Source organism: Toxotes jaculatrix, chromosome 9 (assembly GCF_017976425.1).
Source record: "Toxotes jaculatrix isolate fToxJac2 chromosome 9, fToxJac2.pri, whole genome shotgun sequence".
In the NCBI taxonomy this organism is placed as follows: domain Eukaryota; kingdom Metazoa; phylum Chordata; class Actinopteri; family Toxotidae; genus Toxotes; species Toxotes jaculatrix.
This window is the reverse complement of record NC_054402.1, coordinates 15,145,847-15,163,847: the sequence shown is the minus strand read 5'-3', so window position 1 is coordinate 15,163,847 and position 18,001 is coordinate 15,145,847. Positions and strand designations below refer to the sequence as shown.

The window sequence follows — 18,001 nt, the reverse complement described above, 5'->3', positions numbered from 1 at the left end:
GCAGTATGCTGTAGCTGTAGTTCACTATATGTTAATGCCTTTAAGCTGTTTAAGTGTTTCAAAGGAAGAGAGAACCACATAGAGAGAACGATACACACCTACAGTGTAAGTGCAGAAATAAGGCACAAGTTTTGAGTTGACGTTTCAAAGGTGGCAGGATGTCGGACAATATTAATACAGTGGACCGGAGATTACATGGTCCTGAAAACACACATCTTCATAGGTGCGGGCATTGAGTCATGAAGCTTGACAAAGAAGCCTGATGCGTAGTTATATACCAACCATGGCATCCATTGTAATCCCCTGGCGCAGAGCTAAACTACCCCAAAAGAACCCTGATCAACCGAGAAATCACTGCAGCAATGTTGCATCAGCTCATAATGTTCCAATGTGTGAGCATGTTCCTGCATTTGTAGGTCACTTTTATCTTGTGCTCTTGTCAGCATCAGTGTTGAATTTTTTTTTTTTTTTTGCATTATTCAGGCCGGCGGTTTGGATGTATGGTTCATCTGTTTGGGTAGCGGGAATTAAGAGTCACACGCTATGCCCATATGGATCAAGTTACTTACCTAGTTCTTTTTATCTCCATCTTTCCCTTTTCTCATCGCTGCCTCTCTTTGCATTCTTCTCTCTGATTCCTCCCAACCCTCATTGTTACCTTCCCTTCTCTTATTTTTCTCTTTTCATACTTTTCTCACCCTAATCACCTGTCTGCCTGTCTACCCCCATCCCCCTCCTCTGTCTTGTCTGTTTCTTTTCTCTGCGTGTCTCCCTTTGAATCAGATGTCTGAGATAAAGAATGAGTTGGATACGCTCCCTATTAGGGCCATGCTTGCTGCAGCCTTCATCACCTATCTGTCTGCAGCTTCTGAAGACCGTAGAAGACACTGTCTGGAGACATGGATGGCTCAATCTGGACTGCAGAGTAAATATGCCACTTAGACAAACACACTAACACCAGCATATGCCATCTCCCACACCAAACAGCCTACACAAACACACTTCTGCCCACAACCACAGCACAGTGCACTGCATTGCTACATACACAACACTTGCATGGTTCTGGGCCTTCTAAATATGAGTGCTGATTAATTATTTTTGAAAGTGGAGAGTTTTAAAATTGAATCACCATTCAACTTGTGAATGTCTACAGTTCACTCCAAAGTAACTACCTGATGTCCCAGTCATGTTGATGTTTTGTCTTCAATCTCTCAGTCAAAAAAGCGACTTTATTTTCAATCGTGAACAGTCTGAGTACTCATAAGCACTTTCTTGATTGCCTTCATTTATCAGCTCTTCTGTTCAGATATTAATATTTCATCCTCCGCAAGATGATGCTTAAGATGAGCATGTAAATCCCAAACAGCTGAGTCATCGGCAAACATTTATAAATCCCTGTGTCCATCGAACAGCTTCTCTGCAAGTTGGTTGTCAAGATGGTTGAATTGAGACTTGTTATCAAGCGGCTTTTGCAGTTTCCAGTAAATGGAATATCTGAGGTTTGATTAAAATTACCAACACTCAGTGAACACATGTAACAGCAACAAACAATCAGATTTGTATTGTGTGCGTTTGTATCAGAGTTTGACTTGAGGTCATTCCTGTGCTCGGAGAGTGAGCAGTTGATATGGAAGAGTCAAGGGCTGCCATCTGATGACCTCTCCATGGAGAATGCACTGGTCATACTGCAGGTTAGACATTCATTTGCCTTTCAGTCAATCCATGTTAATGTTCCCTTGATAGAATGTTCTGTGCTATTAAAGCAATTTAATCACTAATTTCTGTCTCTCTCTCTCTCCACCCATTTCTGGTACTTTTTGTGAGGCTGAAGTTTTTAGCTTACAATATGACTTTGTTTTATGCAGTGTATGCACTTTTTCATCAAAGTGCAGTATAACTCCAGCATTTACTTGTAACAACCAGCCTCTATATTAATAGTCATATCAAGAGTGATGCTCATTCATCTGTCCTCCATTTGTCTGTATTGTGATTGTGTGTTGTTTTTACTGTTGCTGCCTTCAGATCAATGCTCTCAAGTTACGGGTAAGAAGTTGTTCCATCATTCATCCTAATAGCTCACACCTAGTTCGCTGTAGCCTCTCGGTTTCTTCTCCCGTCTGTGTGCGTGTGTCTCCCTTACAAATTGTGTGTTTATTGTGATGTATAGTCAAACCATGCTTAATAAAATGCAATGAAAATTGGAGCAAGGATTGCATTCACATACTCACATACCACACACACACACACACAGACATTTTGACTTTAGCTAGTTTTGTTGCTTTTTAGATGTCTTTAAGTCACTGTCTCACTCACTGTTTGGACAACTGACAAATTATCTCATCCAATTTTTGTTCACATCCACTAAGATGATTAAGGAAATTGCAACATGTTGAAAAGCCACTTCAGTATTAGTAATAAATATATATATTGACTTTACATATACTATTGAAGAGATCTGTGAGATATGTGTGTAGATATCCATCATACACACTCACAAAAAAAAACAAAATAAGACCCTGGGGTTACTTCTGTCAGTATGCAGGGTAAGAAAAGGCTGTGGGGGAACAGACAAATAAACAGGTTTGAGGTAGGTTAAGAAAGAGAATCCTTGAGCATGAGAGCATGAAATAGACGAGCACAAGATGAAAGGAGGGTTGTGGACTTCATTCCTTTGCCTGGCATAGAACTGACGCTGGTCGATAAGCATGACAGCAGTGAGACAGGAGTGAACTACACACACACACACACACACACACACAATACTCCTTTTCCTCAGTAGCTGAGCCTCTTCCTAAGTAAAACTATCCCCAAATCAACTTAACCTGAAACACAATTCTTTATCATTGTTCTGTGCTCAGAGTGTTGCCTGTCCATTCCTGATCGACCCGTCATCCCGAGCTACAGAGTGGCTATCCACGCATCTCAAACAGCACAGGCTAGAGGTTATCAACCAGCAGGTAAACACACTCAATCATACACACACATACACACACACAGGTACCTATAAGAACACACAAAATACGTCACTAACTCTTCCACTGAATTTGCAAACTAATTTTCGCACACACACACACACACACACACTGGTGATATGTTTTGTTCAAATCAATAAACCGATGAGGAAACTTTAATGTCTGCAGGAGCCTTCTAAAGTAATTAATGCTGAACATTTCTTTGAAGTGTTTCATGAGATTTCTCTGATTGATCTTTTTCTTCTTGTCTGATCAATCCAAGTCTATTTATAGTCCATTAGTATTCCCTTATCATTTAGTTGCCACCACAGTTTGACAGAGTGTATGAATAAGCCTCCTTTATCCTCAGCCTGTCCAGTTGTTGACTTTAACTAATTATTTGATTGCATTAATCAGTGTTCGATTGTATTACTCATTACTTACTGGAATAAGTAAGCTGGAATTAACACATGGCAGACTGTACTAGATGACCCTTAGTGTCTACCTAAGTTAACTGAAAGGAAAACCAGCCATTTTGAGAGAGAAACATGAGCAAGTCAGTAAAGGCATCTTAAAAAAGGCATTTTATTTATGTAATCAATAACTGATGAATTATTTGCAAATCGTCCCTGGGGATAGTATTGCTATTAATATGATATGTTAGGCTGTGCTGCCAGCCAGTACTAGGATTCAAGGTATTCTTACAATTCTGTATCTGTGTCTGTGTGCTTTGTCTCTATAGGATAGTAATTTCATGACATCCCTGGAGCTGGCAGTCAGATTTGGAAAAACCCTCATTATCCAAGAGATGGATGGAGTTGAACCTGTGCTCTACCCACTGCTGAGGAGGGACCTCATAGCACAGGGTATGAACACTCATTCACATGCACAAACATCATTTTCATGCAAAGTGTGGGTGGGAAAAATAGCGGATTATTCTATGCTTCACAATTCTTTTGAGCCTAATTGCTAACTAAAAAGTTGCCAGTTTCTAAATAAAAAGCTGACTACTCCCCTCTATCCGCCAGCTACTTTTCCAAACTGTAGTGAAATCCCATTTTGAGTTTAATTAACCGTTCCCAACTGGTGCATGGGGCAGTCTTCCTACTGTCAGAAGCTTTATTGTGTCATTCAACCAGTCATTCAGCTAGTCTGATGTTGTGACTTAGAGGATTCTTTTTAGTAGCATGCGACCCATCATAACTTTTGCAAAACAAATACACATTAAGTTAAAATGTCCGAGTTTGAAAGTCTGAAATAAACACAGACTGTTATGAGGAAGCCCCGGTTATTTTCCAGCAAAATACAGTAAATGACTGTGACTAATCATATCTGGGCAAGGTTGATTTCACAGAAGTTATAAAAAAATGACGGCTGAAAATGTACATTGTACATTGAACCAAGTTAGTCATGAGGAGGGGATTTGAAGAAGTAATGAGTGTACTGTGGGCGAGAATTACAGATGACTCAGGGAAGAAAAGTGTGAACAAAGAAGAGGGTGGATAAATAAAGACAATTAAAAAAGTTTTTTAGCTTCTCACACTATCATTTCTGTCATTTAATACCACTCTTTGGTACAAAAAATAATTGTTTTTCTTGTGTCAATTTCCATTATTTGCACAAGCACAAAAATAGACCCTTCAGAGAAAGGGTGGCAGTTTCTCATTAGGACCTCACTTATTGAGTTTCTCTTAATTATTAGGCTTTTGTTCTTCTTGTTGTTGAATGACTGAATGTTTAGAAAGCAAGTACAATATATAGAGAAAAATTGACTCTGGGTTTACATTTATGCATGGAAATCCATTATTCTACACCTGCAAATTCCCACTAATGACATACACACATACAGTACATACAGTACACAGACCCACCAGACATGCCCTGGGTGACAAACAACACAACTTTGCTTGACACAGGGGATAACTAATTCCATTATTTTAAAAAATGTGGCTCTTCACACATGTATCTGATCTGATACATGTGACAGCTGAAATGCTTTGTAATTACTGAAAATCAATATTTACAGTATAAAATAATAAAGTAAGTAAAATATGCATACACCTGTGCTTTGTAGTGATTTGTTCAACTCAGTTTATGGCCAATGCTACTTGGAATTCTCTAATGAGAAGGAAAAGATGATCACAAAATATATCTTATGTACATTCTGTTTTTGAAGCTTCTGAAATAGCCTGCGACATTTTAGTCTCTTGGTTTAAATAATTGCATACCAATCACGTATGTGTAAACAGAGGTTGGAGACATACCTGTGAAAATGATGGTGTTTCATAAGGCTCTGAATCATCCAGGGAGAGGCGGTTGTTTATTTGAAGCTGAATTGGAGAGAGTGGGGGCAGAGAAAGTGTGAGAAAGGGCAAGTTATCCACTTAAAAGTGGTGTTGAACAGGACTGAAAAAAGAGGCGAGACAAAGGCATGGCAGTACTGCATTGCAGACATCTAGAAGACAGAGAGCAGAGGACAGCGAAATGTAAAAGGGTGCAGATAGGATTTAAAGTCGTCGTTGAAGACAAAGTTACAAGGCTTTATGACACAGTGTATGTTGTTAACAGAGATTCCCTTTCTTTCTGTCCAACTTCAAAACATATTTACACACACACACACACAGGTCCTAGATATGTCGTTCAGATAGGAGACAAGGTTATTGATTACAACGAGGACTTCCGTCTCTTCCTGGCAACACGGAATCCCACCCCCTTCATCCCCCCTGATGCTGTTTCCGTGGTTACAGAGGTCAACTTCACTACCACCAGGGCAGGCTTGCGAGGACAGGTAACCCACATAAGCACACTCACACACACCAACATACAATTCACTATATGCTCGGCAGTAAATAGTGAATAAAGCTTTAAATATTCTGCAGATTGTTATTCATCTGGCAGCTTGACTCAATTTAGTGCTTTTTGAATGCTTCATGGCCATAATCCATGTGTAGCAGGTGCTCTCACAGTGGAATAATACAGAGGATATATAAACTATATACTGCATGTTGTAGTCACACTGTGTGCATTTAGTGTGTTTGTGTTTGTGTTTGTGTTTGTGTTTGTGTCTGTGTGTTAGCTGCTAGCCTTGACCATCCAACAGGAGAAGCCAGAATTGGAGACTGAGAAAACAAGACTTCTACAACAAGAGGAAGACAAGAAAATACAGCTGGCTCAGCTGGAGGAATCACTGTTAGAGGTACACATACAGATGTACAGCATACACTTTGTACTTTGTGAGAGCAAAGTACAGGAGAAGTCTACATTTTGGAGCACAAAAGCCTGTTGCTGGGGCATGACCATATACAAGTATAAAATATATAACCGTTTGTACCCATTATGTACGCCAGTGATAAAAATGTACCTTAAATCAATATGTTATCATTAGAAAATGTTGAGGAAATCAATGCAGAGGTTCCCTTTTCTCCCAGTTTGAGATGCTCAGTTTTCCCTGCACTGCAGACCTTGTTGTTGTTGCTGCTAACTCCCACTGTTGGCCTGAGGAGGGTGTAGTAGACAGAATGAGACAATGTGTACAGACCATCAGGAGGAGTCCTTAGTGTTGTAACAAGAATGTGATCTGTCACTGACTTCCCTCCTGTGAACACTGTCAAATGTACCCAGCACCATTGCCGGGCATTGAACCCACCCCAGTGGTGGAGGAGAGCTTTCTTCTCTTTTGGCACCACCCGGCCACCTTAATCTGTGGGCTTAGCTGACTTTAAAAACTGTACTTGCAGTTTAGAGTGAATTTGTGGATATCCATACATTAAATAGAATCAGAAACAGTTTTATAACCTTATGGTGGATCAAACCTTAGTGTGTACCTAAGTTGTGCCTGTGGTCGTACATCGTCATGGCTCTAAGTAGCTTCCAGCTTTAATTTTAGCTTATGTTGATACATATCCAAACTTTCTTGCCTTGCGTTTCTTTTCACATTCGTGCATTTCAGACTTCTAAAGAGAAATTTGTAGGTAGGCGTTTTTACATCCACGGTAATAAGAATATGGAGCCAAAATATCAAACAGGTTGTTACTGTCCAGATATTTTAATTGGACTCTCTGTACTTGCAAAAACGTACAAAGCTTAATGCATACACATTTTACAATCAAACACACACACAACACACAGGACTGATGGACACTGTGACACATAAACGCTCAACCTAATGATCATTTTTTTGTGCACATGGTCTAAGGGAAATATGGACACACACACATAGATAGTGCCAAGAGCAGGATGTCAGTGCTTCAGTGGTACTAGACATGTAATTATTCTAGAATTGTAGGAGCATATTCGACTTGACATTTCCATGCTCCGCTGCTTTCTCATCTATTTTATTTGAATTTATTTGAATAAATTTTATCAGTACGTTTCAGAGAATTGATTCTACAGGATGAAGGAGGGCACTCATGGCACTCAATGCAAGCTTAAATAAAAAAATGATGAGAAAAAAGAAAAAAGAAAATAAAAAGAAAATAAAACAAAATAAATCCCCCACATCAGCTCTTAAAAAAGAAATGACTTCTTGCCCCTGCAACTTTTATCAGATCCCAGAGTTCAGCCAAGTGACCAATACATAACAACATACTTCTATTGAATCCTACCCCCCACCCCTCTACTTATCATTGACTTCCTTTCTGTCCCTGTCTAATCCTTGCCATATCTTTTGTTTGTACCTGTCTGTCCTTTCCCTGTGTCAGACCCTGGCTACAGCTCAGGGTAATATTCTGGAGAACAGGGAGCTGATAGACAGTCTGAACCAGACCAAGGCAAGCAGTGCCCTGATCCAGGAGTCACTTCTGGAATCACACAGGCTGCAGGCATCTCTGGACCAGGTACTGTGCTTCAGGCATATGCAGACACACACACACACACACACACACACACACACACACACACACGCCAAAATCTGAAAAAATACCACGAAAAACCTACCTAAGTCACTGCAGCCTTTTTTAAGTGGTTTCATTTCTATTATTGACCAGCCAAAGAGATGACCTGCCGTTTTGTTTGTCTGGTGAGCTCTCCTTTTAATGGCTTGCAGGCTTAGAGGTACAAATCAAGATGCTGTAACTTTCTGTAATGATTCCTGAAAATCCTGTCCCAGCTGTGTCCCAGTGGTATTTCTAATTCAATTTTACCATTTCAAAGAGAATCCGTATTAACCAGTAGATTACTGTGTAATAAGCGTCGTCAGCAGATTTGGAAGTTCGGAAGCTGTTTTAGTTAGGTATTTCCCTTCACATCACGTTGACTGCTTATACTCTGCTACTTCACAGATAAGACAGAGAGACACAGAGGGAGCATAGAGACTGAGTGTTGTAACAGAGACAGAGAAACATAGACAGAGGACATATGGTAGAAGGAGGCACGTGACAGTGAAAGACACAGATAACGACAGTCAGAGATACAGACTGAGACAGAATGTGTGTATAATGACTTTTATGCCATCTCTGCGAATAACTCCACTTTTGTAATTTCCAGAACAAAGCATCATCTTATATTCAGGCCAATACTTTTACTGAAACTGAAAATTTAGGCAGTTATCTACAATGATGCAGTATTATCTAGTATTTCAGCACAAACATTTGAGTGGTCTGCTGATACACAAACTCACAGCCACACTCACTGCACACACCTCTACAAACATCGGCTTGCAAATATGTACAAGCAAGGAGCTACTGTGGATGCATTACATAGTCGTCCTTTAGGGTGCAGTGTTACACCAGAACTGTTTTTGTACTTTTCTCTCTGTTGTTTTTATTTATTTATTTCCTCTCCCCTGTGCCTGCCTTTCTCATATGCACCTCCCTGTTTTTTTTCCTCACATTTCCTGTCTTATCACACCTCTTGCTGTCTATCCTCATTTCTCTTTCTCTCTCCTTCCATCTTGAAATGAATAAATAAATATTTTCTATTCTACTTTTCTGCTTATCTATCCCCATATAAAATTCCTTTCCCTGCCATCCGTACATCTGTACGTGTTTTCTGTAACTCTCTGAAACATCCTTCGTTCCTTTTTCTGCTGTTTCTGTTGGTTTATTTCTCTCCCCTTTTCTCCATCTCCTGTCTTTTTCACGTTCTCTTTGTTTTTTTATTTTAGGAGCGGGATGCCTACCTGCCCCTTGCAGAGAGTGCCAGCAAGATGTATTTTGTCATCACAGACCTGTCGAAGATCAACAACATGTACCGCTTCAGCCTTGCTTCCTTTCTGCGCCTCTTCCAAAGGGCTCTTCAGGCCAAGAAGGTGGCTGGATGCTACACAACTATTACAGTACTTCCAATTTCATCCAGCGCAGCAGTATTTTATGTATATCTCACAAAATTGATCAAAATAATGTGTCCTTGAACTGAAACAACAATCAATACAACACCCTCTTGCTACTAGACCAAAAAATAAATCATTAAATAGATAAACGGAAATACTAACACACACACTTAAAGGTAGATTTTCCTATACACACATCACAGTTTGCCAACATGGCATAAAGGGTATTACAAATTGACGTCATACACCCACACATAGTAAAGCGTCTCATTTTGCTCCTCTGCATTTTATGGGAAACTGTCTAAAACAGCACTGCTCCTCATTAGATATGTGCTTTTAATGTAAACTACACCTGAATTACTAGATGTGATGAAATACAATTTCACCGTTTTATTGTAATCAGAAGTTGTACGATCTCAGCTGTTAAATACTGAGGCAGTTAAATCTGGTCTCATGCTTCATGTGGAAATGGCCCATGGTATGTACATGGATAAAATTATTTAAGTGCGGCTCAAAGGAATAGTTTGACATTTTGGGAAAATGCCTATCCACTTTCTGTCTGTTAAATATAAGGCTACAGCCAGTAGCTGGTTAGCTTGGCACAGCTAATTTGGCTCTGTCCGGTTGTAAAAAACATAAGAAGTAACAGCATCTGTAAAGCTCATTAGTTAACATATTAAATCTGTTTGTTTAATTCATGCTAATATCAAAGTGTAAAAACAACAGTTCACCATTTTACAGGGGGTTATGTGCCGGGCACAGTAACATCTTGAGTCTTTACTAGCAAATTCTCAGAGGTGAGAAATAGTCCAACGCACAACCTCCTGTAATGTAACAAATTCCCCAAAATGTCGACCTAGTCCTTTAAAAAGCTTTGGGTCGGAAAAAGTTGAAAGTTCATAAACTGAGCTTAGTGTCATTTGCTTAATTTCAATTATTTTAGATGATTTTGTTTCATTTGAAGTCAGCTTGATTTATATCAGCGCTTTTTTGTTTTCCTCAGTGAGTTTATCGCAGTCTAACCTATGCAGCTGCAGAGCATCATAGACTGTCTATCTGTCTGTCTATCACATTGCTGCCGTTCTCCATCTGAGCCCTAAACACTGTCTGATAACCAGAGTATACACACACACACACAGGCACACACACACAGACACTGGGTTTAGAGATTGAGCACTAATTCCCCAAATCCTGTGTGGGTTGTTAGAGCCAGTGCTGTCATCCAAGAATGTCACCAGGCAGCAGCTGGTCACCACTGTTACATGTTTGTGTGTGTGTCTGTGTTTGTGTTTGTGTGTGTGTATGTCTGTCTGTCTGTGTGTGTGTAAGTAGGTTTGTGGACACTTTCAGAGAGTATGGTTAGAGTCCTGCATTGATTCATGGACTCTGTGTCCTTTTGCATCTTTTGGTTGGTTGTTGTATTGAATGAGCAAGTTTAATTAGCCATGAGCTACAGATGGTTTCCAAGATCTGGAAGAGAAGCTTAATCTCTCATGTCTGACATAACACACTGAACAGTACTCTTATTTCCCTACTCACATACGTACAAACACATTAGCAGACACACACAACATCTATGGTCAGGTACTGTATTCACAAAGCAGTAACTTGCACTCACTAAAGCTAATTGTTTACATGAAGTAGATGCTTGCAGAAAACCTCAGACAGATTCAGACAGGAGAACCAGAAGGACAGATGTACTAAACTGGACATATATAGGGCAGAAAGTGAGAAATCCATGTGGAATTTCTCTTTTTCTCACCATTTTCCCCCATTTCTCTTGGATTTTCTGTCTGATTCTTCTGTTTAGCTTTTTCTCTGGATTTTCTTCCTCTTCTCTTCTCCCCTTTGTGTATTGAAGGGATATCTCTATTCCTTTCTGTATATACATTTTCTGACAGTTTTACTGTTGTTCTACTATAAAATATCAGAAGAGAAACTCTGACCTCCACCAACTCTCTGGTGCTTCAATTATGTCAGGTCTCTCTGTGGTGATTTGTGAGTCAGAGAGAAAAATAATGAAAATGAAGAAAATACATACAAGTTAACTGTATTTATTTGTGTCTGTTGAACAACCCTGAGTCAGTCAGGTTACCCTGATGTGACAGGAGGAGAGGACGCTCACTGCTAACTTTTTAATTCCATCTCCGCTCACACAACCAGCTCGAATTTAGCTCAAACAAAGCACATTAAATACACAAGGACTGTTTCATATTAATGAAGGCTGGGAAATAAACCCTTGGAATCTCTTTTGTGACAGGAGATCCCTCAAACTAACATCATCTCACCCAGTTTAATGGCCCTTGCCCCTTTTTATCTCTCAGATCACTAACTGTGTGTGTATATGTGTGTGCCTTTTAGGAAGCAGAGAATACTGAAGCCAGGATTTCTGCTTTGGAGGCAAGCTTGAAGAATATGGTGTATGAGTATGTCTGCCGGTCGCTTTTCAAGGTAATACACACACTTACAAACAGAACTAGAACAAATGTGGTTTTGAGCATCTCTAAAAATTCCTGCTATAACTCTGGTGATTTGTATAGGATGGTGTGTAGTGAGATAACTGGGTAGTGACACCAAATGAGGCGTTTAGCTCGAGGCATTAGATGGGTTTGCATTGCAAAACAGGGTCAGCTTGTTTTGAAAAACACATTTTTTAAATTTATTTAGATCCCCAGACATTTTATTTCTGCCCAATAGCTCCTTGTTAAGTTGATTCAAATGATGGTTGTTAATTCAAAAACAAAAATCGGCCATAAACACATCATTTATCATGAGCCAAGGAGAAGAAATCCTTTTGCCAAACTACCTGATGTTGTTATGAATAAGTAGATCATTCCTCAACGGACTTGTCTGACACTAACTGGTGAAAAAAATTGATTCTGCAGACTAGGAGTTGACTGAATTAAACTTACAAACGCAAATAGTCCTTTATTTATGTGTTCATTTTTGAGGCTCATCAGCCATCGGTCTAGCTTTCTAAACCTGAAATATGGACTGAACAACAACTGAAAGTACAACAGGTGCCTGCAACAATTATTAAGACTTATTAAAAAAAGAAAAAAAAATCATTGTGGCATGTTGTTTTCTTCAAATGTATATACCTGCTTTACTCTCCCAATCCTTACATTAAAATTTGCTAAATCTGATCTTCCATCCAATCATAACACAAGGTTAAAGGCTAAAACTGTCAGTTAGGTGTTTTAACTAGTAACGTGGTTGGTTGTTCTCACCTTGCATAGTATTATTCTTATTGATCACAATCAGATAAACACATACATTTACACACTTATACAATCAAACCTCTGCCATTAACACACTAATGAAGTGTCCAGTATTGACCACCACAGCAATCATTGCATTGATCAGGTAGTAAATGGCAAATGTAATTTCTCTGCCTGTGTGTGTGTGTGTGTCTGTGTGTGTGTGTGTCTCATTGTTTCAAGCAGAATCACAGTAGCTGTGCTGACCACGTAGGCTATCTAGTTGACACTTCCACACAAACACACACATGCACACACACACATACACACAAATAGACAGTTATTAGCGGAGAGGAAACACTGGACTACATTATCCGTGCTCCTGTCAACACTCAGAAAAGGAGAGAGGTGGAAGATGGCGTCCAGTGAAAAGATAAAGGTGGATAATGAGAGAGGGGGGTTGGCAAAAAATGAGGACAGGGTGGTGAGAGCAAAAAGACAAGGATAATTAGATCAGAAAAATGGAATCAAGATGAAAAAACATTATGATGTACATCTTCGGGGAAAAATGAACAGACCACCTCATACTTTTGGAATAGCTGTATTTTTGTTATGGCAGCAGTAAGCGCTCAGACTGTTCTGTATTTGTGTTAAATTCCACCACAAACACAACTGATTCAGCTTAATAAGGTATTGATTGAGCATGGCTCGATGCATCAAAGCTGTAACAAAGAATTAGGGTTATTCTACCAAATATTGATTGTTGAACCTCTCATGAAGAAAAATTGTTGTTTTTTTTTTTTTTTGTTTGGTTTTTATCTTGAGGGCAGGTGTAAACTTGTTAAGCTCACTATGTTTGACCTATAATGAGATGTTTTATATTTTGAACAGCTTTCATTTTCTACTAATACATGAAGCTATTTTTATTTGTTAAGTTAAATGTGGTCCGTGTTTTTCCGCATTGCCTGGATTTGTCAATGTAATATTAATATCTTATTAATATTATTGATAGCAATCTTAAGCTTAATAGTATTTTCTTAATTGACAGGGCAGTATATTTAAATGAAAAAGGTGTTTTTGCTGAACAGGCAAGCACATATCTGAAACAGATGCTTCGAGAACAAGTGTCATCCCATCACTTTGGCCTTGGATTGGTCTCACAGTGTATATAATATTTGAAACGTTGCCAATTAGCATAAAGTTTGGAAAAACAAACCCATTATTAAATTGAAAATTACAGGACAGAGAAAGGTGCATATATTATTACCCCTGCAATGACCTGGAGCTGTAACTTTACTGTGACAAAATAAGTTCTTAAGATGCAGCAGTGTCACTTCCTGTCTTTGTCCATTGTCCAAGTCCATAGAAAACATGCAACAATAACAAAACCATAACTAAAGAAGGCAAGTAGTAAACCCTCATAGATGGACAACAATAAAACTGTGTATTTGTGTACGTTTAATTGTGTTTAAGGAGTATTGATGTCCAGATACAGTACAAATGCTTATGTTATGTTAGATCTTATGTTAGGTCTTTTATGCATTGGGTCGCAGGTACAAGTGTTCAGGACATAAACTGTGTGTGTGTGAATGTGGATGAATCTCTTGTGTGCATGCAGCAGTTTGAGTTGCAGTGATGTGCTGAAGTGTGACATATTCCAGGTTGTACTGTCTGCTGAGGTTCCTGTCCTGTCAGAGTGTCAGTATGACAGCAGTTCACACACACACACACACACACACACACACACACACACACACACACACACACACACTAACATACTTTCATCCTCATTGCACTCTGTTTGCTTCATTTCTCTCTGACACATATAGGCGCACACTCCAAAAACTCACAGACATGTACACACGCGCACACACACACACAAATAGCATATTGTGCTGTTCTTTCTTTGATCAGTCGTATCATATTGCTCGACTCCCTTGGTTCCACTGTATCCACTGTCACTTCAGTAGAGCTGAACTTGGCAACTTGGTGTAAATCATTCAGACATCGGCTCAAGAGATGAACCATGGAGAGGGTCGGAGAAAGGGCAGGGCAGTGCAGAGCTCTGGTCCAAATGTAACCTGAAGGTTAGCCTCACCGCAGCTCAAGCTGGTTCTGCAGCTGTTCGTAAAAGTACAGGTTGTAATATTAGGTGACAGCCAGAGATGCGTTTGGAAGGTTTTTGAAGCTTTGGAAAATGTTGATATGCATAGATTCAGTTGTCCTCCAGTCTGATTAAATTATTTTTCTGTAACAATGCCTGCATCTGGTAGCAGTGATAGCAGTTTTACTGTGAATAGCCAGAGTGATTAGATTAACCCAGTCATTTGACGTATTGCCACTTTACAAAACACACCATTGAGAAGTATTACTGAATTGCATTCTACTTCTAATTTGGTTGTCCTTGCCAGCCAGTTGTTAAATGCATAAAATGAGATTTACATAAATATGCATGACCAGCACGGAGGCAGCGTGACAAGTTTGGTGAAGAAGTATTGTGGTATTGTAATTTGTGTCAGAGAGTGTCAGAGTCATAGTGCATACTGTAACTGTACAGAGAAATAAGACAGTGATATAGAGCTTTTAGCAGAAGTTGTTAAAGTCAGGTGTGTAAGCAAAGCTACACTGAGTGTTTCTCATTTTGAGCTGTCACAAAAAATGTTAGAAACCAAAAGCATTTTCAACAAACATGCTTGTGGCAGGAAATCAAGAACCAGGTTAGATGTACTGCAGTAACGTGGTTTCACTAAAACTTTAGTCTTTCTGTCCTTCTGTCTCCACATTCTTTCTGTTTGTCTTTAAAATAAATTTCAGCATAAATTTGTTTTTCATCAAGATAAAAAAATGAAGCTCTGGGATTAGAGGATTTAATCTTGTGAGGAAAAAAGTGAGTCATTGAACAGGACCTTCCTGCATCATCCATCAGGTGTGTGTGAGGGTGTGTGTAAGTGTGTCTGTGTGAGAGTTTCTACATTTTCTCTCTGTGTTCTTTCCATTTCTCTGTTCCTTACTCAGTGTCTTTCTGTTTCTTTTCATAGATGGGACTGGGATAAGCATCTTGATTAGTGGCTTTTGTCTGTTATCTCTCTCAAACTTGACCAGCAGATGAGAAAGAAAGGGAGGCAGACATAAAGATAGAGAGTGTGTGTAGGGATAATACAACAGACAGTGTAGTTCTTGAAGTCCTTGGGGTTTTTTTTCAGGCTGTAGCCTTTAGTTAGGCAGACTGAGCTGCTTATCATGCAGGGGGAATATGAATGTGTTGGCCCTTGGATGAGATACTAATGTTTTCTTCTCTACCGTGAATGTTTGTGTTCGTAGTCGAGATTCTAGCAGGTCAAAATAGGAAATTCTCATATGTGACACTTACCATCAAAGGTCTCTCTCTGTGTCCTTGTCTCTGTCTCAGGCTGACCAGTTGATGTTTGCTATGCACTTTGTGAAAGGCATGTACCCTGAGCTCTTTGGGGAGAATGTGAGTATTTCTGTATCTACATTTTTAGGATAGCATTAATGCTCTTTTCAGTAACAAATAAATATAAAAAAATAAATATAGAAATGTTTACTTTAGACCTGCGAATTTCACCCTTAACACTCTGTTTAACTGTAGGAATGGGATGTCTTCACTGGAGCCATCGTAGGAGAAATGTTTAAGAAAGAGGTAAGAGAATAACTTTTTTGTCCTTAAAATGAGAAAACATGATCCAATTTCTGTCTTACACTTCTTCTGTATTGGCAGGAGTTCCCCTCTTGGATTGATCAGGAGAGGCATGGAGCAGTGGCCATTTTTAAAGTAAACACCCACTATATGCACCGCCATACACAAACATGCAAATTCAACATACAGTACACGATGCACAGTTTAAAGTTTATGGCGTTTAAAATAGAACGCCAGTGATGTATTCCGGAATGGAGTAAAGATTAAATGTATTCATCTAACTTTATTTCATTCACCCATTAAAACTTTTGCCATCCTCCTTTCACAGGCTACATTCCCAGCCCTCTACCAATCCCTGTGTTTGAGTGACTCAGACCTTTGGCTGTCCTTCTTTCAGAGCTCACAGTGTGAACAGGAAATCCCATCCTCCGTTGCCAAGAAGATTACTCCCTTCCAGCAGGTCAGCTTTCAATCAAAACCAGTCATTTCATCAGCCAAATTGAACAACGAATCATTATTTACAGAAAATATCAGAAGTCTACACACATATTTGTTACCTCTGCCAACAAAGTTCTGTTTTCAGCTCAGTTTGTTTGATTGTGTCCATGTCAGCAGATTTGAATTAAATGTTTTTGTAAAGATTGTGCATGGGTCAGGAAAATTAGTCTGATTAGGCTGTAGTGTAGTTAGTGCCGCCATGTGGCCATTTATAAAGTACATTATTCTTTTCTTTGTGGATTTGTTGGTTCAAATCCACAAACGCACACACCATGCGATACAAATCTGCATGAATCTTAAATGCAGTGTGCATTTCCTACCAAATTTAATGGTGTTTTGCCTATTGATGTTCTTACACCATTTTCAGTTTAAACAACCATAAATCGGTTTCCATGACCACATCCTTGTACAAAAAATAGGGTTTAAGTATGCTCCAGAAGTCAGTATTATTGTCAATCACTAATTTTCTTGGGATATAGATCTAAATGTAGATACATATCAGAACCTCCTAATTCCTTTCTCATTTTTGCAACAAATTTAGAACATTGACGGAGGTATACACTCTCCAAATTCTTTGTAGTTTTTACTTTGATGGCGGTAATGACAACCCATTGAATCCACTGTTTTGGGGGGGTTTTTTTACACTGTTAAGGAGAAAGCAGCATGATAACAGTAGAAAATAAAACGTTTGATTCTGTCTTTGAGCACACCCCTTCAAATGTGGGTTTGAGGTTAAATAAAGACTTCAGCTTGATTTCCAAGCATGAACAAGGTAGAAGCCACTTATCACTAAAGTCAAGCATGCACACTTGACTGTCAAACCGAATGACTTACTCATTTACTTTGTGCATTGTGCTCTCAGATATATTAAGCTGATTGTTTGGATATGTAACATTTGTGTTTGAAATGAGAATGACTGATCCTCTGTTTTACTGGACATTTCTTTCATCCCCAGCTATTATTGGTTCAGGCGGTCAGACCAGATCGACTGCAGAGTGCCATGGCAGCATTTGCCTCCCAGGCCCTGGGTAAGTGGTTCATATTAGGGCTTTCCGTTTTTTTTTTTCTTTTAATCATTTATCAATGTTGCCTAAGAGGGAAAGAAATGTTCAGTACCACTCTACTATCATGCTTTTGGGGGAAACACTGGGATGGTAAACTGAAGCTGTGTTTTGTACAAAGTAAGGCAGTTATGATTAGCAGTTGAAAAATATAAGCAATATTATTTCGGTTTGTTTCAAACAAGGTTCAGTGACTTTGAGTGTGATTGCTCTGAATAATTATCTGTATACATCATGAATGAATAGATCCTCTTTCATTCCTTGTGATGTAACTACTTTACCTTGGCATTCATTTGCAATCAAGAAGGATGCTTTGTTTTTCACAAGCACTTTCTGCCTTCACCCACCTCTCAAGCAAAATATTC

The 18,001-nt window shown here is 39.1% G+C and overlaps 1 protein-coding gene across 1 annotated transcript in view; it reads left to right on the top strand.

The window, feature by feature from the left end:
* LOC121187330 (cytoplasmic dynein 2 heavy chain 1) overlaps positions 1-18,001 on the top strand; it is a 111,820-nt gene that overhangs the window by 44,637 nt on the left and 49,182 nt on the right. The window contains exons 67-81 of the mRNA XM_041046522.1: positions 784-925; positions 1,582-1,691; positions 2,023-2,043; positions 2,859-2,957; positions 3,694-3,817; positions 5,576-5,739; positions 6,028-6,147; positions 7,652-7,786; positions 9,055-9,198; positions 11,581-11,670; positions 15,829-15,894; positions 16,030-16,080; positions 16,159-16,212; positions 16,406-16,537; positions 17,531-17,603. Of these exons, the coding sequence (XP_040902456.1) occupies positions 784-925; positions 1,582-1,691; positions 2,023-2,043; positions 2,859-2,957; positions 3,694-3,817; positions 5,576-5,739; positions 6,028-6,147; positions 7,652-7,786; positions 9,055-9,198; positions 11,581-11,670; positions 15,829-15,894; positions 16,030-16,080; positions 16,159-16,212; positions 16,406-16,537; positions 17,531-17,603 (1,525 nt within the window). The remainder of the gene's footprint in view (positions 1-783; positions 926-1,581; positions 1,692-2,022; positions 2,044-2,858; positions 2,958-3,693; positions 3,818-5,575; positions 5,740-6,027; positions 6,148-7,651; positions 7,787-9,054; positions 9,199-11,580; positions 11,671-15,828; positions 15,895-16,029; positions 16,081-16,158; positions 16,213-16,405; positions 16,538-17,530; positions 17,604-18,001) is intronic.